Here is a 21,564-nt window from a genome sequence, read left to right as displayed (position 1 = left end):
GCGGACGCGTCCAACTCAGTGAGCGAGTTCTCTATCCCTTCCAAACACGCCCTGCGCATCAGCACAGGGCAACTATCTTTTCGGACGCGACGCCTTCAGTGAGCCAGTTTCAATCAGGCCAACACACGGGAAGAAGAATTTCGAATTTAACACGTACAAGTGCAATCTATGTAACTGCTAAAACCTTCGAATGTGCCCTTCTCCATGCATTGCTTTTTTTATCGTTGGCAAATAATATTTATGATTTCAAAGGAACTCCAAATTAAACCCTAATAAGTCATAAGCACGAGAATAAAAAAAATTACCTTTCCTCTTCGTCCCTTGTGTCCTTTTTTTTGCGGCCGAGCACCCCAGCCGCCTCTCGCTCCACCTCACCCGGCACGCGGCCCCCAAAGCCGGGCGACCACCCCGTGCGCGCCGCGCCTCCGCGGAACCCACATCCGCGACTCCAAAAAACCAGCGCTCCCCCCCTCTCACACACACACCGCGCCTCCGCGGAACCCCGCCGCCGACCTCGCTCCCGAACCCCGCAAAACGGCGCTCCGAACGACCGAAGACCTCGCCCCCCCGCTCCCCGCACACACGCACCCCCCCACGTGCGCGAAACAGCGCCCCCCCCCTCCCCCAAAAAAAAAACGCCCCCCTCGCCCCCGCACGAAAACCCCCCAAACACGCACGCGCGCGCGCACGCTCCCCCCCCCCCCCAACGACGCCTCCAAGGACCAAAACGGAAAAAAAAAAAACGCGCACGCTCTGCCACGGCCCTTCGCTCCCGCCTGTCAGTCTCCTCTGTGGCCTCCCCGACGGCACCCATCCACCCCCCGCGCGCACATGCTCTCCAAAAAGGACAAACTCTTCGAAGAGGCAATGGAACTCCTCAACTCCGAGGACCCGGGCGAGCGAGAAGAAGCTGAGAGAACTCTTGGAGGGCGAGAGACCGCGCGCTCACGACCCCGGTATGCACCACACACACGCACACACACGCACACACACATACCGCCCGTCCACGCTGACACACCCGCCTCTCTCCGACCAGCAGTGCAAAACAAGTACAACAGATGGCCGCCAGGTGCGACTCCTTTAAACAAACGAAAAAAAAACACAAAACACAAAAAAAAACACAAAACGAAAATTTTGGACACCTCTATTTCTGTGTATCTCCTCTTCCCCCCCCCCCCCTAGCAACCAAGAGACCGCTGGAAAGAGCCGCGCCGAGCGACGCCCAAAGACGCGGCGAAGTAGGCCCGCCTCACTCGAAGTGCCTCCAATTGAGGCTGACGACGATCACCGAGACGTTGTCCTGAGACCCGCGCTCGATGGCGTGTTGGGCGATCTCTCGACTGATCTCGCTAAGCGGCATTTCCGCGAGCAGCCTCTCTTGCACGAAGTCAACCGCCTGCTGCGGCGAAACCTTCGACCACAACCCGTCGGACGCGAGGATCAGAAACCTGTGAGAGGGGTCCAGCTGCAGACTCCTAATAAAGGGCTCGTTGCTCACGTAGTTCACGTTGATCTTCGGAATTTTGTACTCGGAATCTCCAAGCGCTCTTGAAACAGCAAGTTTGCCAAAAATGCGCCCGTTCAAAATGATTCCACCAAATTGAGAAAACCTCTTCGTCTCTCGACGCTGCGTAGGCGTGTGCTTCTCCGACAGAACCCTGGCCACCAAACGACTCGACTTGTCGCCATCCCAATACCTGTTGGGCACATACGCGAGCACAACCTCCGAATCACCTAAATTAACCACATACAACCTCTCACCCTCAATCATGCATATCAATGCCGTCGTCCCCGAACAACTATTGCGCTGATCACACCTCTCTATAATCATCTTATCGCACTTAAGCAAAACTCGACGAAACACCGTCTCCACCTCTCCAAACCCCAACTCCTCCACCACCGCTCTCGCCACCATCTCCGACGCCATCTCCGCCGCGAGCGAACCCGCATGTCCATCGTACACCGCGTAAAACGACCTGTTTACGTGTCCCCTAGTCCCTATCTCATTCAAGTCGTCCAACACACACACGTAATCCTCCATCCTCGGCCTAAACCCCCTCACCGCCGCCCATCCAGACCCTACCAACCCCCTAGACACGCAACAAAACGCACTCTCCGACATCTCCATCAACCTCGGCCTCATCACGCACCTCTCTATCCCCTCCACGTACTCCTCTAAACCCCTCCCCCCCTCTCTCAACCTCTCCACCAACCCCCCCTCATCCTCGGACTCCATGCACTCCAACATCCCCCCCTCCACCCTCTTCGCCATCCACACCGCCTCTCTGTACACCAAATCCACCAACGCCCTCTGGTGGCTGACCCCCACCTGGCACACCGTCTCCACCAACGAACAACACTCCTCCCCCGGCTCAAACACCAACTCAAAATTGTACATCAACGTCTTCAACAACACCACCCTCCTCGCGCAACTCCTCAACGTCTCCCTCTTCCCCCTCGGACACCTCAACATCGCCTGTCCAAACACCATCGCCAACTCCTCCAACTCCACGTACCCCCCCCCCTCCAACCCCAGCAAAAACAACACCAACACCTCCGCCAACCACCTGTGACACCTCGGCAACCTCTTCTGCACCATCACCTTCAAACGCTCCACCCTCTCTTCAACACCACCGCGAAAACAAAATACGTCAAAACCCCCTCACGCCTCCCCGCACACACGCGCACACACGTACCCGCGTTGTCCAAAAAACACTCATACAAATCCTGCACCAACACCGACACCGGCAACTCCATCAAGTACAACCTCAACAACCCCGCCAACAACTGCTCGTCCATCTCCTCTATCGCCTCCTTCGCGGACCCCTCTTCCCGCTCCTCCGTCAGCTCCGTTCTCACCCCTCACTCTCCCCCCACTCACCCACGTACCCGTGTCAACCCTCCTCTTCGCTCTCTCTAGCCTGTCCTCCGCCGGCAACCTGCAAAACAACCCTCCCCTCCTCTTCCCGCGCCCCCTTTGCACTACTCCCACAAACCCCGCGTTAAACTACCCCTCTCTACTCTAGAACATACACACACGTACACACATTCCTTACCCAAGTACAACAACCTCAAAATCAACTCCTTGCACACCGTGGGCACCCTGTCCCCGCATGTACGCGACATCACCCGCTCGAGCCTCACCCCAAATATCCTCGCGCAGCGCTCCCCTTGTCCGCTCTCACCCATCCAATTCCCTATCGCAAAATGGCCAAACTACCCCCCCCTAAACCCAAAAAAAAACCTGTACCACGCAACTCCGTCCAACGTGGGGCCAATCGCGCTCTTCTCATGCGCAGATCAACCCTCACTTTATTCCTCTTCTACAACTACTCAATTCCCTCACCATCCTCATTTGAACACCTCGTCAAACCTGTCTTCCTCGTTCAATGTCTCGAGCTCTTCCCAACCCTAAACACACAAATGTGAGAAAACGAAACCCCCCTCGCCCCCCTCCCCTCCATCATGCGCACACGTACGCCAATGTACTTCTTGTCCACAAACACCTGGGGCAACAAATTGGTACCACTCGCCGCCGCCATCTCCTTCCTCTTTTCAGCGTCTACCGCGCAATCCACCTCCACATACGGAACCTTCTTGCTCTCTAGCAGATACTTAATCGACGTCGTGTGCTTCTTCGTGCTATGAATCCCCGTCGCAGATGTCATGTACAAAACAACCTCTTTGCCCATCTCTGCAGTTTTACACTCTACTCTTCCTGCACAACCAAATGCAAGCAAATAAACAAATGCTCCAACACACAACCACCTCTTCTGCAAAACCTCCAACTCTCAAAAAAAACATTTTTCACCGCATTCGAGAACCCGCGAACCTCTTGCCTCCGAGGCTCGCACTCTCCTTTCCCCACCCCCGCTCCTCTTCTTGCGTACAAACCCCTCACTGCGAGCAAAAAAAAACCGCTCGCGTCTCGGACGCCGGGTCCAAAGTCCACTGCTCTGAATTCAAAAAAAAAAAATCACTCAACCCTGTTCTGGCCTGTGTGTATGATCCACATCTCGCTTGTTTTCAGCCAAGGCGTAGACGAGACATAAAATGAACACAAACACGCGCGGATTCTATGACCCGACCAAAGTCAAAGTCCCAAGAAGATACCAAAAGCGCATGCCAAACTTCGGAAAATTCAAACAAAACCCATGCGCGTATGTTTGGAAACGACTGGTCACTTGCCATATCAATAACAACTTCCAGCCAAACGCCTGTCTTGACGACCTCATAAACTATGAAAATTGCGTCAAATCAACGGTACGCAACAAAACACAGATTTCGAACAACGCGCTAAAAACCCGATCGCAGCACGCCCTCAAACGTTCATTAATAATTTTGAAATCAAAAATACACCCACCCACCGCTCTCTTTGTAATCCTCGAGACCTTCTCCAGGCACCATCCAAAGTCAGAGTCTCAGCTGCTAAATACTACGTCCGAAGCGTCTTCAACTACCTCTCCGGCATGCGCAAGCGATAAACACTCTATCGCCAAGACTCAAACACGAAATAAAGAATTGTACCCTCCTTTTGACAGATCTAACTGTGCACCCTTCTTTTTTCTACAGATTTAATTATCTACCCTTCTTGACAGACGCCGGCCGCGACAGCCAGATACAAACCCGTCATGAAAGCTGCTTACAATCTAGGTGTTGATGAAAAAATCAAAATACCTTCTCGCCAACTGTATATTCAAACGAATAATAGCGGAACCTTGAAGCAGAAATGCATTTGTCAACCACAACTCATAAACACATTTTCACACACACTTCATCTTGCTTCAAATTTCAGAGACGTACTAACATTCGAGTGAGTATTGATGATCATGATATACGTGTTATTAACTGTAAACCTGTTAATCCAAAAAGATAAAGAACTGTTCTTGATCTCAATAGACTGAAAGTGTGCCTGAGACTTGGAACAAGACAACTTGAACTGTTTGATGATGTTGGATATCTTTTCAAACCTGTATGGATCATAAGACGTGCTAGAATTCGTTGCATGAGAGATAACTAAAAAAGTAGCTCGTTCAAATAAAATTACCTCGTCCGCCTCACAAATCTTGCGCAGCTTCTCCAATCTAGTTTCCAATAACCTCACGTCCGGAATCAAAGAATGAGCAATCAAGGACCAAGCCTTGTATAAAGTCTCATCCCAAATCGACGTTTTAAATGCTGTGATCTTATAAGGATAAGAAATCAAATGTAAATGGCTCTCGCATTTCCGAAATGTGGCCTCCCTCGTGTCCTCTGGCACCAGATCCATCTTATGAATCAAACAAAATATTTTGGCATCTGGAGAGTTCTGCTGTAGTGCCTCTAAACATTGCTCGTAATAAAAAAAATCTTTCTATAGAAAAATAACTAGTCAGTACAACCTCGCCAGAAACTGAACTCTACAACAATGTCATGAAAGTCCAGCTTACCTCTGGAACCAAACTCTCTACATCGAAAACAAAAATCAAAACGTGCACATTTCGGAAAATGTGCTCGCGCTGACAGGAAAAATAATTCTCCATAAACGAATCCTGGCTACATGTAACGCAAATTAGCTCAGACCTTTTTTTCTAAAAAAAAAAATGACATACCCACCGCAATCCCATATGCTAAATATCAGATTTCCAAAAAATTGAACATGCGACCTCTCTACATCGACTAAACCAATCATCAATGATAAGCCATGCACCGATCTGTCACATATAGCAATTTCCTAGCAAACACATACTTGTCACACCCAATCGCATCGTATCTCTCGCTATTGTTGATTAATACCAAAAAAAACAGTCAGTACATATCACACATATGCACCACCGTTGCACATCAATACTTCTATACACACTACTAGCTCGTGTAAAAATTCATCACTCTCCCTTTATGAATGCGCACCTATATAATTTGCAAATATAATCGATCTCATCGACGTTTTTCCACTTCCACTTTTCCCCATCAACAGAACCTTCTCCCTCATCCGCCAGCTCCTTTAGTCCATCTATACAAACATGAACAGGCGCTTCCTCCTCTCAAGAGATCGCACATCGAAGAACTAGTCTGCCCAACACCTACCTTTTTGTTCTTATTCTTTTGATCCGCCAATGCATGACTTGATATCTCATCCGTCGCTACGCTATGCATCATCTTTCTCACTAGACACACGAAATGCTATCACTGTATATACACGCGTATACAAACTGCAAAGACCATAAACAAATGCTGCGAAAAAAAGCGCTGAAAAAAATATATGCAAAACTTCTACATATATAGCCCTCTAAAATAGTTTTCATATAACAAAAAAATTTCAGCCCCATAATACGCCATTTATGCACTCCATTCTGTGTATTTTTTTTCATGATCCGACCCATTTTTTTAATTCTTCGAACAAAATTGCCGTGTCATCTTCTGACACACAACTCGCTATGACCAAACAATAATGCTGATTCATCATCACCCATTCTTCTAATTCATCTAATATCTCTAACTTCTGTATTCTTCTCCTTTCATCCTCGTTGGCCACTATAACCTCCTCGTAAACCGTATTCATATCCTCCGCTCTCACTTCCTTCCATCCATTCTTCTTGAATCTATCAATTAAATCCTCCAGAGATGCATATATATGCAACGATCGCAATGGACACCCAAGAATTTCGATGTTTTTTACCATCATCCTTCCAAACCTGTCATTAGGACGAATTTGCTCATACAAAACAAAATAAGCTCGCGAAAACAACTCAGGAATTCGAGAGACCAATCGATCGCCTTCTTCTGCTTCCATATATATTAAAACGCATTCGCTCAAAAAGAGTGTCGGTGCGTGCTTCTCTAAACCAAAATCTTGAAGTAAGCATTCGAACACAGCATCTGGTGAACGAAGATCAGCTGGTAGCGTATAGTAATGCTTTGACATAATCCCTCTCTCCTCTACAAAAAAATTACTGTTAGCTTTGTGCGAAATGCATTTGTATATACCTTTTTAATCCCCCTCATTTTGCGTACGATGATACTTCAGCTCTGGTAGGTATTTTTCAAATTGCTTGGCCCGATATTTCATGATAACGCTTGCCTTTTTTTGTATCACCTCTGGTACATCAATTTCGACATATTTTTCGCATTCAATGCCTATGCTCTTGTCTCAGTTGCAGCGTCAGCGCCTATGCTAGCTCGTACATTTGTACCCTTCACCAACCGAGGGGATCAATGAATTTTAGGGTTCTCTGAAAACCTTCGTACTTTCAAATAAAAATAGCTTGTATCGTATCCTGCGCCAAATGATATAACTTGTTTTCCACCTTTTTTGCAAATAAATTCCTTCAGGCAGGCTCTAACAATTGAAACTCTGGCATAGTGTCCTCGATTAATTAACGGAGACATAGCACGAGGACTCAAAGGGCCATCGCCCTTTCTAGTTCTTGGTGACTTTTTGGTTTCAAAGTTCGGATCAATTTCTGGGTACGAAGACATTATAAAAAAAAAAGACGTACAAAGCCTTCATCAGCGTGGTCTTGCTCGCTCAGGCTCTGCCTCGCAAAGAATTGAATAAAGGGATCTTCGTAATATTTTAACGAAACGGCTGAGCTGTTGAAAAGGTAGTAGTTTTTTTTTCAATATGAAATACCAAGCATTTTAGTTATTTAGCAGAACATTAATGACAGCGTTCATCAATTGTCGATGATTCATAACAGTCAAAACAAGTGCACCATTTTTCAAATACTACAACTTTTATATTAAATTCTATCTTAAGCCTCTCTGCAAAAAAAATTTGGGGAGCTGACTTTGAGCGTGTTCAATCAGAAGGTGTTTTGAAAGCTAGGGCGTGTGCCTTAACGAAAGGAGTAATCAGGGGTCTAGCCGCTCGTTGGGTCTTACAGAGGAAAAATTTTTTTTGAACTGCAACGTACAATTTCGCTAAAGTGGCTGTATCGTTAGTGCGCGCAATGTCATCGCTCATTGCTGTATATCGAGTTTGGCACAAAACAAACTAGACGATATCAAAGCGGTTGCAAAAAAGGGTATTTGTTAATAAGAGAGATTCAGATAGACAAATGTGAGTGTTTTTGTGACACGTTTTCTCAATATACACGCACAAACTTTTTGTAATCTAAAAGGAATTCCCTGTACATCGGCCAATACACGAATTTAAATATGACATCTATATTTTTTTTTATTCACACATTCTTTTTTAGCTCATTTTATCGTTCGATCACATCCTTCTCGTGGTCACTGGGGAATTATTTATACCCCTAGGATATCCAAGCTTAGCTTGTTTTTCCAGTGTTGTTTATCATCACTAGATAAGATAAGTTGTTTCTTAGTTTTTTTGTCAAACATTTGGTTACCACCAGTTTTGATTTTGGCTATTCTTGCTCACTTTCATCTGCATTTCTGTACATATAGTGTGGCTTGACAGATTTTTTTATTTGGTCAGCGTCACAACTCGCTTCAAACGCGTCTCTACCTCTAGCGGCAGCTAGTTTTGATGAATTTCAACCCTTACCCTGACAATTACGAACAAAATTCGAATTTTGACTATGCCATGGCGAATCCTGAACTAACGGCAGCCGCAGAGGTAGGCATGATATCAACTATGCCGCCACAAAAGTTTGAAAGCGCGATTGATTTCCTTGAAAGGGTCAAAAAAGTCTATGCAGATGAACCATCTGTATATAATTCGTTTTTGGATATTATGAAGGTGCGTTCTTGACGAGGGATCGCCGAACTTTTATTGCGCACAAATATAGGGGAACCAAAAAATTTTTTTTTTTTGGAGGACATCAGGGAAGTTTTTGCTAGAGGACACGACGTACTAGAGGCCGAGTGATAGAGAATTGCTTGTGGCGTTTGTGTAGAGGTAATCTGAGCTCATGCGGCAGAGGCTTATGAGCTCGAACGAGGCGGCGATCGACGCGTACCTGGGGGCACGTCGCCGAACCTCGAATCTCGCACCTCAGGATGCTCTCAGTCGGCTTTTTGACACACCCGATCGAAGAGGGAGGGGGGGCGTTTAGCTTGACAGAGAGGTGGAACAAAAAAGTGTTTGCTTGTCATTCGTACTGACGCGACTTTTTTTTGGATGGCGTGCGTGCACTATGCGACTGCGGTGATCTAATTGTCGAAACGTTCTGGCACTGACGCAGGGATTCAAAACACAAAGGTATCGTTGACGAATTCTTTTGACGGTAGAGGATGAAATTTTTTTTGCGGACGCGATGCAAAGAGCCAACGGCAATTGATACGCAAAGAGAAGAGACGATGTGTAAAAAGAGTCGACCAGCAAAGTCCGCTTCGCCATGAAGATGGTTCTTTTTTTTTTGTACGTTTTTTTTGATGCGGAATTCGCCTGACGTTTTTGTGATACGCAGAATTGATACACCAGGAGTGATTAGCAGGGTTCATAAACTGTTTGCGACTCATCCTGATTTGATATCGGGGTTCAGTAGTTTTCTGCCTAATGAATATAAAATGAGCGCACACACGGCGTCGGGAAACGGGGAAGGCGGGTCACCTTCTGGAGAAACGAGCGCAAATGTCAACGAGGCGCAACAGACGAGATCGTCTCCTGGTCAGTCCGGAAACACATCTCCTGCATACAATCGTCCTCCTTCGCAGCGTGGCGGAGCGAATTCTGGAGGCCATAGCGCAAACGAAGTACAACACGGATCAGCCCCTGCAAACAAGGCCCACGCATCGTCTTCGAGCAGTTCTGGTTCGTCTTGTTCGTCCAAGCCTCTCTCAATTCAGCCTGGCCAAGTGCCTGGAAATTCGAACTTGTCTTCTATGACACCGGGTTTGCCCATATCTATGATGTCCTCTGCCGCTATGGTGCCCGTGACGATACCTCCGGCTACGGGCGGCATACAGCTGCCCCTGCAAGCGCTGCCGACGATTCAAACGATGAACACCCATCTTCTGAACGGAAACGGCTCCGCGAGTGTTAACATGCACGGGGGCAGTCCTTCTGTCGGAGCCGCTCAGGGATACCAACAGCCGACCGCTGCCGTCGGCGCGACCGCTCCTGGGTTCGCGGCTCGGTCCAATCCGGAGCTCGGAGAAGAACACGCGCGTTTTTACGTTAGAAAGATCAAGGCGAGGTTCAATAATCAGCCGCATATCTATAAGGCGTTCCTAGACATTCTGCACAATTTTCATAAAGAGTGGCATACAATCAACGATGTACTAATGAAGGTCTCACATTTGTTTAAGGGTCACGACGATTTATTGGCGGAATTCGCCCAATTTTTGCCCGATTCTGCGACGTCGTCTACACAAGCGTCCCTTCATCAAGTCAATTCGGCCCATGCCTCCGCGTTGCATATGCCGCCCCACGCCGTTGGGAAGATGCCTGCGGGGTCCAACATGCCGTATTCGTCCCCGTCTGGGGGGAAGCATCATTCATCGAACAGGGGGTCTACGAGAAGTGGCGCATCGGCGAATGCGTCTGTCAATTCCGTCGATTCCGGCGTTCGTCGGAGTAATGGATCCATGCCTCCAGGCGGCAGCAAAGTGATGCCCATGTCGTCGTTCAACCACTTGAACACCATTTCCCCGGAATTTTCCCCGGCGCTGTCCTTGTACCAGAATAGCATTGGCGCGATGCCCTCATCTTTGACTGTGCCTTCTCTCAATCCGCAGGCGACGCAGCAGGGGTCTTTGCCTTCGAATCAGTTGGTGCCGAGCACTTGGATGCAGCCGCAGATGACGCAGCTTCATCCGATCTACACGCCGTCCGCGGCCTTCGACGTGGGCCACCTGTCGATGTCCACGTCCCCCCTGCTGCTTTCCGCTCACCAGGGGCCTTCGCCGGCGCCGGACCCGGGACAGAGAGACGGGTCGTACGGTACCTTTGAGGAGTTGTTCCATTTCTTCAAGATCCGACAGTCGCTCTCTTCTACGGATTATGAAAATTTTTTGAAGCTGCTGAACACTTACAACGCCGACATGTTGAGCAAGGTGGAGCTGTACCACATGGTTCGCGACCTCCTCAAGCATCACCCGGAGTTGTTGGATTGGTTTCGGTCCTTCATCCAGGTGGAGGACGTGAAGCACGATCATCTGTCTGGTTGTCCGCCCCACGGGTCGAGCGCTCTGCAGACGTCTAGTCCGGGCGCCGCGAGCGACTTCGACTGGAACACGTCGGAGAAGTTGGGTCCGAGTTATCGGGCGGTTCCGTCCGGATGGATGACGTGGAAGTGTTCGGGGCGAGCTCAGAACGAGATTTGCAGCCAGGTGCTGAACGATCAGTGGGTTAGTTTGCCGGTTGGCAGCGAGGACGGGTCTTTCAAGAGCACGAGGAAGAACCAGTACGAGGAGCTTTTGTTCAAGTGCGAGGACGATCGATACGAGTTGGACTTGTTGATTCAGACCAACTTGTCGGCGATGAAGACGCTTGAGATGCACATGATGACCATGCGCAGTTTGCCGTCTGTGGAGTTGGTTCAGTATCAGATTAAGGAGTCGGACCTGGACGTGATGACGGTTCACTTTATTCGGCGGCTCTATGACAGTCGCGGGGACGAGATCATCAAGTATCTGTTGGCGAGGCCGGCGGTGGCGTGCGGGGTCGTGTTGAGTCGTCTGAAGCAAAAGGACATGACATGGTCGGTGGCGTATCGGGAGTGGAACGTGATTTGGAGAGAGATCAACCAGAAGACGTATTTGAAGAGTTTGGACCACCGGAGCGTGAGCTTCAAGCAGGAGGAGAAGAAGTTGTTGAATCCGAAGACGTTGATCAACGAGATGGCAAAGAAGTGCGAGCAGGAGCAAAAGTCGAAGTTGGAGGGACAGCAGCAGGGGATGGCGACATCGGCGCTTGGCGCGATGTTTAGTCAGGTGTCTGGGGAGAGGAGGGGGGACGGTGCGTCTTCTGTGAACGTGGTCAAGGTGGAGGCGGCTGAGAAGAGGGAGTCGAGGGGCGTGGTGGCGACTAGGTCGGCGAGGGAAGAGAAGTTGGCGAGGGCGCCGCCTGAGTCTGCCGGTCAGGTGCCGGAGGAGGCGGCGGCGCAGACGTCTGAGTCGTTTGTGGCGTGTTCGTCGTCTGCGTTGTATGCCAGGGATTTTCAGATACATGCGGCGATTTTGGAGAGGCTCCACCACCCGATTATGGCGTTTGAGGTAGGGCCGAAGCATTTGCTGTCGGACGTTTACGCGTTGTTGCAGGTGACGCTGCGCGTTCATTTTCAGAAGGTGGAGAGGGAGAAGTTGGATCGGTTTTGGTCGTCTTTGATTTTTCCGTTTTTTAAGTTGGACGCGTCGACGCCGAGTTCGCTTTCGTGGCCGACGGGGGACAAGTTGCTATTTGGGAAGAGGCCGCAGTGTTGCAGGGGGGGTGGGGGGGCCAGATCGGCGGAGTATTGGTTGTGCGAGGCGTCGACGGCGCAGCTTTTTGGGTCGGAGGAGTCTGGGGACGAGGAGGACGATTTGCCGTCTTTGGAGCACGTGTCGTTGTCGGCGTGCATTCAGCCGGACTGCTACATGCCGTCGGAGGTGCAGTGCATTGAGATGGCGGCGAACAAGCCGATGGTTGTGGAGCACGACGGGTTGTTTCCGCCGTTTCCGTGTTCTTTGTTTTTTGGAAGCGAGAGTTACTACCTCATGTACCGATACCTGCAGATTTTGCTGGAGCGCCTGAACGAGGCGTACGAGCTAGCGGCGCGAGCGCCGGCGGCGTGGAACATACCGGATCCGGAGTTGGAGGCGGAGGAGAGGTTTGCTCTGGGACAGTACAGCCGCTCGAAGTTGCACGCGCAAGAGCAGGGGGGGTTGGTGGAGCGCCAGGCGGAGGAGGATTCGAGCGCGGCGTCGAAGCGCAGGGGGTCGGGGTTGGACGGGGGCGCGCAGGAGGGGCGTTCGAAGGAGAGTGAGGGGGAGGAGGAGGGTGCGGGTAGGGAGAGTGGTAGGCGACACGCGGAGGAGAGTCGCGGCGAGAGTGGGAAGGAGAGTGGTGAGAGGAGTGCGGAGGAGGGTTTGGGGCAGCAGAGGGTGGGGAAGAAGTCGAGGCCCAAGCCGCTGTCGGGCGCGGAGGAGTTTGCGGCTAAGAAGTTCAAGACGGGAGCAGTGGACGGTGGATTGAGTGGGTTTGTGGAGTGTGCGGGGGCGGTGGGGTCGGGAGAGGTGGAGGAGGGGGGAGCACGGGGAGCGGAGTTGGGGATGGAGGTTGAAGGGGAGAGCGAGGAGAAGAGAGAGGAGGTGTCGTCGAGGGGGGAGGGGGAGGCGTTGGAGTCATCGAGGAGGGGGGGTGAGTCGGTGCGGAGTGCGGAGGGGAGTCGTCCGAGGTACCAGCAGTTTTTGCAGCTGTTGAATCACGTTTTGCAGAATCGCCTGTCGTTTTCGACGTTTGAGTCGGAGTGTCGGGAGAGTTTTGGAGTGGGGTGCCACGCGCTGTTTAGCTTAGACAAGATTTGTTATTTGCTGTGCAAGCAGATAGTGTCGATTATGGGGGACGGGACGAACGAGAAGTTGCTGAATTTGTTCTTGTACGAGCGGATGAGGACGGGTTCGATTTCGGACGCGGTGTATTGGTACAATTGTCGTCAGCTGTTGAGTGACAAGAGCGTGTACATGTTTACGTTTGAGGAGACGGAGGAGAAGAGCGTGTTGGGTTTGTCGAGGTTGAGTATCAAGTGCGAGTTGGTGGGGGAGTTGGAGAAGCAGGACGAGAGTTGGATGAGGTATTTGATAGAGTGGTCGCAGAGTTACCCGAAGTGGGAGAAGGGGAAGATCGTGCTGGACGTGCATGACGGAAGGCGTGCGGACTACGGGGATTTGGTGTCGGCGCTGGCGAATTACTCGGGGTCGCCGTTGTTTTTGGAGAGGAGTTTGCGGCGCGCGAGGGAGGCGGTTGAGAGGAGGTTCGTGCTGGAGAACGGTTTGGGGATGACGATCTTGCCGCAGACGTACAAGCTTCGTTTCGTGAGCGGGACGGAGGACTTTTTCCAGAGGTCGGGGAGGGGGGTGAGGCACGAAGTGAGGAGTGGGGGAACGTTGGGGTTCGTGCAGGTGTGATATATGTGATGTTGGCGTGCCGCGGGGCGCGCGAGAGCGGTGGAGAGAATAAAAAGTGGAGAGAAAATGGGGTGTTTTTTTGTGAGGCCCCGTGTGTGTGTGTGTGTATATATATATATATGAGGGGGGGGTTTTATGGGTTTTTTTTGAGGAGTGGGTGGACGTAGCCACGCTTGTCGAGTCCGCACTGGGAGGCGGTGGGTTGGAGTGGGTAGGGGTCTTCGAGGGACCAGCGGGAGGCGCGTTTGAGCATTTTTGGGAGGAGGTAGATGTAGATGGAGAAGTCGAGGAAGAACATGGGGAGCATGAGGAGGGTGGTCCAGTAGGCGCGTTTGAGGATGAGGGTGCCGAGAAGGGCGAAGTGGTAGAGGAAGAGGGCGAGGTAGATGCGTTTGAAGATGAGGGGTGCCCACTGGCCGGCGCTGTCGGAGGATTTGTCGTGTCGGTAGAGGATGGAGAACTTGTCGACGAGGTACCAGAGGAGGAAGTAGAAGAGGGTGGCGACGGAGGTGAGTGGGGAGAGGGAGCAGTAGGTGAGGGCGACGGTGAAGATGTTGAGGTGGCGGGCGTATTGGCAGTCGTACTCGAATTCGCCGTTGCAGGAGAGGCGGGTGGAGAGGAGGTCGCGCGGGGTCCTGCAGGTGAGTCGGCGGAGGGAGTAGAGGCAGATGGGGACGAGGGCGCAGAGGTAGAGGGTGCTGTTGATGACGGCGGAGTTCATGATGTAGTTGACGTAGAAGGCGGCGTAGGTGGGCCAGGTTTTGCCGAGGTAGGCGGCGGAGTCGAGGAAGCTTTGGAGGGGGGATTGGAGGAATTCGCTGACGTAGGTGCGGAATTTCCAGAGTTCGATGGGGATGAAGAGGAGGTTGAGGAAGAGGAAGAAGGTGTAGAGGGTGTTGAAGACGGCGATGTCTTGTTGGGTTTTGGTGCTCATGCGGCCGACGAATTTGAGGACGAGTCGGGAGATGGGGACGAGGAGGTTCATGAAGAGGAGGATGCAGAGGGAGGGGGTGAATTTGGTGATGAAGTTGATGAGGAGGGGGGAGTGGTCGTTGAGGTAGGAGATGAGGTTGGAGAGGAGCCAGACGTTTTTCAGGTTTTGGACGTCTAGGAGTTGGATGATCCAGCCGATGGGTTCGACCCAGAAGAAGAGCAGAAGGAAGAAGGAGGAGAGGAGACAGACGTCGCGGCTCCAGCGTTCGGTTTTGCTGATTTGCAGGTTGTCCCATTCGAGGTCGCTTTCGATCTGTCTCGCGTGTGTGCGCCAGCGAAGCATGGGGGGCATTTTTCGGTAGGCGAGGAGGAATATTTGGAGGTTCCAGGGGGTGTTGAAGGTTAGGAAGCCGTTGGTGGGTTCGTAGTCGATGGAGTCGATGTATTTTTGCAGGGAGCGCAGGGGGGGAGACGAGAGGTCGTCGAAGGCGTAGTGGAGGGGGGGTTGGAGGCTGAAGTAGGAGAGGGGGGATTTTAGGGCGAGTCGGAGTTTGCGGACGGCCTGGGAGGCGGTGTAGAGGAAGAAGCCTTGAGAGGAGGAGCGGTCTTGCAGGTCGAAGGGGGGGTCGGCGCGGAGGAGGGGGAGGTGCATGCCGGAATGTTCGTGCTTGATTTGGTCTTGGAGGGAGGGTTCTGTGGGGTCTAGGAGGAAGCGGCGAGATTGGTACAATTCGATGGCATGTTTGAGTTCTTGTATGTGTGAGTCTACGCATCGAATGTAGGCCTCGTACCAGAGGATTGAGTCGACGTAGCCCGGTTCCTGGTGCGCGTACGCGGCGTCCGGGGATGCGTTTTCGGAGAAGAAGAGGTATTGGATGGGTGGGAGGTCCGGGCGCAGGTGGAGGTCTGTCAGTTTTTTGCGTTTGCGGACGCCGGTGTTGCTGAGGGTCCACTGACAGCGGTAGAGCTTCTCGTCGAGTTCGCGTCTGAACGCCGTCTCTGCCGCGAGCAGCCCCACGTCGACGGCCATAGAGGCCGCGTAGAGTTCGCCCGGGGGCAGCGCGGCGCTGACCCGCTCGTACAGGTCCCTCGAGCTGCTGAGGCCCTCGGTGTCCCGCACGTAGCAGCTATAGTTGTGCAGCAGCGGCTGCCTCCTGTAGCTCCAGTAGTGCGCGAGGTAGCGGTCGAAGTGCAGGTAGCCCACGTACAGGATGAACGCCGTGATCAAGTACATGCCCACGACGTGCGCGTAGATGTTGCGGTCCTCCAGGTCGATGTTGTTGATGCAAGTCGAGTTGAACCCCCCCTGGTGGCTCGAGCCCGTCATGTTCGCTGGCATCAGTATCGTCATCGCTACGAACACCACAAAGCCAAACACCAACACAGAAAATTTCAGAAACTGGACATATATCCAGCTGTCTATCCCGTACACCGAAAACAGCTGCTCGTCCGGGTAGTTCCAAACGAACGGAACCCACCTCCAGACCCCGGATATGAACTGCCGCTCCGGCTTCGTGCGCACCTCCTTGAGCGACTCGCGAAACTTCGGCCTCCTGCCCGCCTGGGGCGTGTAGACGAACTCCCACCGCTTTCTGTCCTTGACCAGCAGGAACAGCGCCACCAGCGCCGTGAACACGCACACGTTCACGATCAGCGTCGTCAGCACGCCCTCGTCTCCAGACACGTATTCAGGGACGTAACCGCCGCCCTAGTTTTCAGGATGCAACCGTCAGCAACTAGACTCGCAATTCGCGAGCGGGCCAATCGACAGCCTGTTCCTCCAACCGAACTCGCTCTGCGCGCGCTGAATGGAACGTACGCTGAATGGAACCAACTGCATCGCTCTCTGTTTACGTCGCAAGAAATGAAAAACAAAAAAAAAACACTCTTTTAAGGCTCGCTTTTCTTTTCTTTTCTTTTTTTTTTTTTTTTTTTCTTCTTTTTTCACTCAGAACACAATGTCCTCCGTCGCCGCCTCGAACGCCTCCACCGCGCGCGATGCCTCCTTCTCCTTGTTCTGCTGGAACTTCTTCAGCCTGAACATCTCCTCTCTCTCCATCTCCTCCAACTCTATCTGTATGCTGGCTATGGTGTTGATCAGCCTCGGCTTGATGATATGCTCGATGGCGTTCACCCTTCTGTTGGTCGACTTGATAACCTGATCCAGGGTCAGGAACAGCGTCTGTAGCGTGGCGATCTCGATGACGAGCTTCAGCACCTTCGAGTAGCTCTCGCAGCACGCCTTGATCTTACCCCCGCCCTGTCCCAGCCCCGCGTACTCCTTCTTGAGGCCCGTCACCTTGTACGGCTCGAATATCGGGAGTTGCACGACGCAAACGCGCGCGATGGTCGTCCTCAGCCGCGCGATCTCGTCGCTGTCGCTGGTCGAGTACCTGAGCTTGTAGCTGGTCCCCTCTACGTTCTCCAGAACAAGGTATCTAGTTCGCCGTCAGTCGAGCTACCCACGCGTGGGGGAGAGGATGGGAGGGAAAAGGGAACGAGAACAGGGGGAGACGTACTGGAAGTTCGAGTCTGAGACGGCGAATTTGGCGGCGGACAGAGAGATGTAGGCGTCTCTCATCACCTCTCCCAACATGGACTTTTTCTGCAAAGGGACTCGATTAGAGAAAGGAAAAAAAAAAAAAAAAAAAAAAATTACGTACTTCTACGATTATTCTAAGGATCGAATGGAACTTGATTGTCAGCGCGTCAACCTTCTTCTTCAAGATGAGGTGGCCGGCCGTCGCGGCGACGAGCTTCTGCTTGAAGTTCTGCAGTGCCCTTGTTTACGGTCGGTTTAGCGAGCTGTTTTGATTTATTTGTTTTGGGGAGGGTTCGGTCTGGGGCGCCAAACGCGCTCGAACATACAGACGAGTGGGGACGCAGGGGATTTTATCTTGAGACATAGTGGAGAGAGAAGTGACGACGGCGAAAAAAAAAAGCACGCTTTTCTTCTTTTTTTTTTTTTTTTTGGATTTTGTTTCATTGTTGGTTTGTCCGATGGGCAATTTGCAGTCGGACCACGCTGGCCGAAAGGGCCAGGAGAAGAAGGTGAGCACCGCGGCGTTCGAGCGCGAGCAGTGTGACAGTTTTTTTTTTTTTTCTGTCGCTGACTTTTTTTTTTTTTTTTTGGAAGGAGACGAAGGACGAGAAGAAGCACGAGCGACTGCCGCCGACGAGGATAGGGAAGAGGCCCAGACACGGCCCGGTGCCATCCGCGAAGACGTCTTCGGTGACGCCGCACTCGAGATGTCGGTTGAGATTGCTGAAGTTGGAGAGGATTAAGGATTACCTGATGATGGAGGAGGAGTTCGTGCGCCGACAGGAGGAGTTTAGGCCGCAGGAGGAGAAGACGCAGGAGGAGCAGAGCAAGGTCGAGGAGCTGAGGGGGTCGCCGATCGTGGTGGGGACGTTGGAGGAGATTATAGACGACGAGCACGCGATTGTGTCGACGTCGATGGGACCTGAATATTACGTACCGATTATGTCGTTTGTGGACAAGGACCAGATTCAGCCGGGTTGTTCGGTGCTGCTGAGGGACAAGGTGATGACGGTGGTCGGGTTGCTGCAGGACGAGACGGATCCGATGGTGTCGGTGATGAAGGTGGAGAAGGCGCCGTTGGAGAGTTATGCGGACATAGGTGGATTAGAGAAGCAGATCCAGGAGATTAAGGAGAGTGTCGAGTTGCCGTTGACGCATCCTGAGTTGTATGAGGACATTGGCATTCACCCGCCGAAGGGCGTAATTTTGTATGGTGTACCAGGAACGGGCAAGACGTTGTTGGCGAAGGCGGTGGCGAACCAGACGTCGGCGACTTTCTTGCGCGTGGTGGGTTCGGAGCTGATTCAGAAGTACTTGGGAGACGGGCCCAAATTGGTGAGGGAGGTCTTCCGAGCCGCGGAGGAGTTGGCGCCCTCGATCGTGTTCATAGACGAGATTGACGCGGTCGGCACCAAAAGGTACGAGTCGACCTCTGGCGGAGAGCGGGAGATCCAGAGGACCATGCTCGAGCTCCTGAACCAGTTGGACGGGTTCGACACGAGGGGGGACGTCAAAATCATCATGGCCACCAACCGCATCGAATCCCTCGATCCCGCGCTCATAAGACCGGGACGCATCGACAGAAAAATCGAATTCCCGCTCCCGGAGATCAAGACCAAGAGGAAGATCTTCTCCATTCACACCTCCAAAATGAAACTTGCTCCCGACGTCAACCTCGAGGAGTTCGTCATGACCAAAGACGACCTCTCCGGCGCCGATATCAAGGCCATATGCACCGAGGCGGGTCTCATGGCACTCAGAGAACGCAGAATGATGGTCACGCACACCGATTTCAGAAAGGCCAAAGAAAACGTCCTTTATAAGAAAAACGAGGGCGTTCCTGAAGGTCTCTACCTATAAAAAATTAATTCGTTTTCTATTGCTCTGATTTTCTGGGCCTGTCCCGCTAATTCTATGTACGCCTCCACCGCATTCACAAAATGCGTCCGAGCACTTTTCAGCAAGTTGCTCGACAAAAACCCAAAGTGTCCGATCGGGTCGCTCTCTCGCTCGGCGAGTCGACCCTTCTTGATCCTCCAACACGCGCTGGACGAGTCCAGCGCCAAATAGAACAGAGGCGAGACCTTCGGCGCGCTCCCCGGTATGATCCCGTACCCCAGCTCAGCCTTGGTCAGCTTCAAGTAGCCCTTCGGCGACCCCCCAGTTACCACCATACACAAGAAGGAAAATAAAAATAAAAATAAAAATAAAAAAAGAGGGAGAGAGAGCCTCCGCGCCATACCTGCCTCATGTGACCTTCCGCCTCGAGCGCGCGATCTTTGTACTCCTCTAACGCGCCCACGTACTTTACCAGAGCCGCGTCCAGCTTCCTTCTCGACTCCTCACTCATTCCGCCGACAAAACAAAACTGCAAAAAAAAAACACTAAAAATCGCCTAATACGCAAATCCCACCAACCGATCCGCCCCCGACAAACCTCAACCGACTCTCGCTCGCCAGCTGCAGCAGCGCCACAAACGATCTGCACACCTCATATGACTCCCCCCCCTCCAATAGCCTCTCTATCCTAACCGCCGACCCCTTCCCGACCTCCCTCAGCCGATGCGCCACCTCCTCGCACTGTCTCGCCACGTCGAATGCCGCCCTTGCGTCCTGCTCCTCCAACAACTCCTCTAACCCCTCCCCCCACTCCGCCAGCCCCTCGCTCGCCTCCCAGTCCGGCGCGTGTCTCTGCGCGTCCAAAAGACACTTCTCGAAGTGCTCGCGGTACAACATCTCGTAATTCACCGCCGATCCGACCTCCTCGGTCGCCCCGCCAAATTCCACCTCCTCTCCGCCAAACGCCCCCCCCTCCATGCCAAATTCCTCCCCCTCTCCGTCAAACTCCACCTCCTCCCCGCCAAACTCCACCTCCTCTCCGCCAAACTCCACCTCCTCTCCGCCAAACTCCACCTCCTCTCCGCCAAACTCCACCTCCTTCCTGTAAACGCCCCTCTTTCTCGCCTCCTCCAACCTCTCGACCCTCAACCTCCTCGCATGCGCCTCGGCGAACTCCCGAAGCATCGGGCGGTCGAAGCACTCCTCCTCGCCTCTCTTCCCCACCCTCATCCTCCGAAACGGCCTCGGCCTCGCGGAAACGCACTCGTACGGATCGTGCTCCACCCAAGGATCCGCCACCACTTCCCTCACTCGAGGACTCTCCTCCCTCTTCTCCCCCCCCTCCTCCATCTCACCACCTCGCTCAACCAACCACTCACCCCCCCCCCTCCGTCCAACCTCCTTCCTCCTCCCCCCCTCCCGTCCAACCCCCTTCCTCCCCCCCCCACTCCACCCCACCCCCCCCCCTCAACCGGCAACTCAACCTCCTCCTCCACCCCACCCCCCTCGACCACCTCGTCTCCACCCCCCACCTCCCAAACGCCCCCCTCGAACAACTCCCACCCCCTCTCAACCCTCATCGCCCCAGACGGCAACAGGCTTCGCACCTCTCTCTCCCCCAAACCCCTCGCAGAATTCAAATTCAACAGCGCGAGGCATAAACTAAACGCGTACGAACTCACTCGATACCCCCCCCCCCCTCCCTCCTCCTCCTCCCCCTCTCCCCCCTCCCCCTCCTCTCTCTCCTGCAACCCCTCTATCGGGCGAAGCTCCAGCAACCCCTCCTCCTCCCCCCCCCCCTGCCAACCCCCCCCCCCCCCCTCACGCACCCCCCTCCCCCCCCTCTCCGTCCCCATCGAAAAAAAATGCTCTATCGACCTCTGGAACAACGCGTGCAGGTGGTCCACCTTCTTTCCATACACCACCGACAACTCGTGGATCAGCAACGCCACTGCACCCCGCCTCAAACACCCCTCAGCTACCGCGTCAGCTCAAAAAAAAAAAAAAAAAAAAACGTACCCTCTACAAAATTAATCGTCCTCTCCTCTACCTGCATGCGGACGCTCGACACCTCCATCATGTACTCCCTCAGCTCGTGCGCCAGGTCCAAATCCCACGTGTGCGCCAGCTCCCTGCCTCACCGCGTCAGCCCTCCAACTCCAACTCACCTCTCACCCAACCCACCCCCCCACGCACCTCAACGACTTCAAGAGCTGCGCGGACTTCAGACTCGTGTCCAGTATCTCCTCCATAATT

At 52.7% G+C, this 21,564-nt stretch overlaps 7 protein-coding genes across 9 annotated transcripts; 2 read left to right on the top strand and 5 right to left on the bottom strand.

Moving 5' to 3' along the window:
• Window positions 1–1,129: 1,129 nt before the first annotated feature.
• Window positions 1,130–2,158, bottom strand: LOC126318707 (protein spalten-like). Its single transcript, XM_049993511.1, has one exon. It carries the CDS (start codon window positions 2,141–2,143, stop codon window positions 1,250–1,252), a length of 894 nt encoding a protein of 297 aa, XP_049849468.1. The 5' UTR covers window positions 2,144–2,158; the 3' UTR covers window positions 1,130–1,249.
• A 38-nt stretch (window positions 2,159–2,196) lies between these two features.
• LOC126318705 (rho GTPase-activating protein gacY-like) lies at window positions 2,197–3,215 on the bottom strand. The gene is made up of 5 exons (XM_049993507.1): window positions 3,057–3,215; window positions 2,890–2,982; window positions 2,697–2,828; window positions 2,247–2,622; window positions 2,197–2,203 (listed from the first exon to the last, which is right to left on the bottom strand). Exons 1-5 carry the CDS (start codon window positions 3,187–3,189, stop codon window positions 2,197–2,199), a joined length of 741 nt encoding a protein of 246 aa, XP_049849464.1. The 5' UTR covers window positions 3,190–3,215.
• A 1,412-nt stretch (window positions 3,216–4,627) lies between these two features.
• On the bottom strand, window positions 4,628–8,047 carry LOC126318706 (ras-related GTP-binding protein A-like). Of its 3 annotated transcripts, XM_049993510.1 has the most exons (10): window positions 7,896–8,047; window positions 7,479–7,572; window positions 7,228–7,413; window positions 6,994–7,123; window positions 5,890–6,918; window positions 5,729–5,758; window positions 5,592–5,658; window positions 5,430–5,535; window positions 4,804–5,353; window positions 4,628–4,717 (listed from the first exon to the last, which is right to left on the bottom strand). In XM_049993510.1, the coding sequence occupies exons 5-10, from the start codon at window positions 5,969–5,971 to the stop codon at window positions 4,650–4,652; spliced, it is 903 nt and encodes a 300-aa protein (XP_049849467.1). In that variant the 5' UTR covers window positions 5,972–6,918; window positions 6,994–7,123; window positions 7,228–7,413; window positions 7,479–7,572; window positions 7,896–8,047; the 3' UTR covers window positions 4,628–4,649. The 3 variants fall into 3 exon arrangements, with proteins under 3 accessions (XP_049849467.1, XP_049849466.1, XP_049849465.1); XM_049993509.1 differs by lacking the exons at window positions 6,994–7,123; window positions 7,228–7,413; window positions 7,479–7,572; window positions 7,896–8,047 and having other exon boundaries at window positions 5,890–5,959; window positions 6,067–6,239; XM_049993508.1 differs by lacking the exons at window positions 4,628–4,717; window positions 4,804–5,353; window positions 5,430–5,535; window positions 5,592–5,658; window positions 5,729–5,758 and having other exon boundaries at window positions 6,242–6,918; window positions 7,896–8,041.
• Window positions 8,048–8,408: 361 nt separating this feature from the next.
• On the top strand, window positions 8,409–13,995 carry LOC126318704 (uncharacterized). The gene is made up of 4 exons (XM_049993506.1): window positions 8,409–8,686; window positions 9,132–9,148; window positions 9,357–13,104; window positions 13,414–13,995. Exons 1-4 carry the CDS (start codon window positions 8,474–8,476, stop codon window positions 13,993–13,995), a joined length of 4,560 nt encoding a protein of 1,519 aa, XP_049849463.1. The 5' UTR covers window positions 8,409–8,473.
• An 80-nt stretch (window positions 13,996–14,075) lies between these two features.
• On the bottom strand, window positions 14,076–16,823 carry LOC126318678 (uncharacterized). Its single transcript, XM_049993485.1, has 2 exons — window positions 16,748–16,823; window positions 14,076–16,636 (listed from the first exon to the last, which is right to left on the bottom strand). The coding sequence occupies exons 1-2, from the start codon at window positions 16,766–16,768 to the stop codon at window positions 14,129–14,131; spliced, it is 2,529 nt and encodes an 842-aa protein (XP_049849442.1). The 5' UTR covers window positions 16,769–16,823; the 3' UTR covers window positions 14,076–14,128.
• A 25-nt stretch (window positions 16,824–16,848) lies between these two features.
• Window positions 16,849–17,843, bottom strand: LOC126318692 (V-type proton ATPase subunit D-like). Its single transcript, XM_049993499.1, has 4 exons — window positions 17,797–17,843; window positions 17,592–17,709; window positions 17,448–17,533; window positions 16,849–17,366 (listed from the first exon to the last, which is right to left on the bottom strand). Exons 1-4 carry the CDS (start codon window positions 17,832–17,834, stop codon window positions 16,877–16,879), a joined length of 732 nt encoding a protein of 243 aa, XP_049849456.1. The 5' UTR covers window positions 17,835–17,843; the 3' UTR covers window positions 16,849–16,876.
• A 75-nt stretch (window positions 17,844–17,918) lies between these two features.
• On the top strand, window positions 17,919–19,918 carry LOC126318683 (uncharacterized). The gene is made up of 2 exons (XM_049993489.1): window positions 17,919–17,979; window positions 18,065–19,918. The coding sequence occupies exons 1-2, from the start codon at window positions 17,929–17,931 to the stop codon at window positions 19,328–19,330; spliced, it is 1,317 nt and encodes a 438-aa protein (XP_049849446.1). The 5' UTR covers window positions 17,919–17,928; the 3' UTR covers window positions 19,331–19,918.
• Window positions 19,919–21,564: the final 1,646 nt, after the last annotated feature.

This window comes from Schistocerca gregaria, unplaced genomic scaffold (genome assembly GCF_023897955.1).
Source record: "Schistocerca gregaria isolate iqSchGreg1 unplaced genomic scaffold, iqSchGreg1.2 ptg000676l, whole genome shotgun sequence".
NCBI lineage: Eukaryota > Metazoa > Arthropoda > Insecta > Orthoptera > Acrididae > Schistocerca > Schistocerca gregaria.
Note: the sequence above shows the minus strand (reverse complement) of the source record. Positions and strands in the feature narration are given on the sequence as shown.

Bases quoted from the DNA above. Each gene is read 5' to 3' on its own strand.
- LOC126318707 (XM_049993511.1), bottom strand. From the start codon at position 2,143: ATGAGGCCGAGGTTGATGGAGATGTCGGAGAGTGCGTTTTGTTGCGTG.
- LOC126318705 (XM_049993507.1), bottom strand. From the start codon at position 3,189: ATGGGTGAGAGCGGACAAGGGGAGCGCTGCGCGAGGATATTTGGGGTG. The intron at 2,829-2,889 runs GTACGTGGGTGA...AGGAGCGGGAAG, and splicing joins GAAGAGGAGGGTTGACACGG to AGGGGTCCGCGAAGGAGGCG. The intron at 2,623-2,696 runs GTACGTGTGTGC...GTGGTGTTGAAG, and splicing joins GTGTTTTTTGGACAACGCGG to AGAGGGTGGAGCGTTTGAAG.
- LOC126318706 (XM_049993508.1), bottom strand. From the start codon at position 7,945: ATGAGCGATGACATTGCGCGCACTAACGATACAGCCACTTTAGCGAAA. The intron at 7,414-7,478 runs GTACGTCTTTTT...GAAACCAAAAAG, and splicing joins ACCACGCTGATGAAGGCTTT to TCACCAAGAACTAGAAAGGG. The intron at 6,919-6,993 runs GTACGCAAAATG...ATTTTTTTGTAG, and splicing joins ACCAGAGCTGAAGTATCATC to AGGAGAGAGGGATTATGTCA.
- LOC126318704 (XM_049993506.1), top strand. From the start codon at position 8,474: ATGAATTTCAACCCTTACCCTGACAATTACGAACAAAATTCGAATTTT. The intron at 13,105-13,413 runs GTGGAGGAGGGG...CTGTGCAAGCAG, and splicing joins GGGCGGTGGGGTCGGGAGAG to ATAGTGTCGATTATGGGGGA.
- LOC126318678 (XM_049993485.1), bottom strand. From the start codon at position 16,768: ATGCAGTTGGTTCCATTCAGC. The intron at 16,637-16,747 runs GTACGTTCCATT...CCTGAAAACTAG, and splicing joins TGCAGTTGGTTCCATTCAGC to GGCGGCGGTTACGTCCCTGA.
- LOC126318692 (XM_049993499.1), bottom strand. From the start codon at position 17,834: ATGTCTCAAGATAAAATCCCCTGCGTCCCCACTCGTCT. The intron at 17,534-17,591 runs GTACGTAATTTT...GTCCCTTTGCAG, and splicing joins TCCTTAGAATAATCGTAGAA to AAAAAGTCCATGTTGGGAGA. The intron at 17,367-17,447 runs GTACGTCTCCCC...ACGGCGAACTAG, and splicing joins GTCTCAGACTCGAACTTCCA to ATACCTTGTTCTGGAGAACG.
- LOC126318683 (XM_049993489.1), top strand. From the start codon at position 17,929: ATGGGCAATTTGCAGTCGGACCACGCTGGCCGAAAGGGCCAGGAGAAG. The intron at 17,980-18,064 runs GTGAGCACCGCG...TTTTTTTGGAAG, and splicing joins GAAAGGGCCAGGAGAAGAAG to GAGACGAAGGACGAGAAGAA.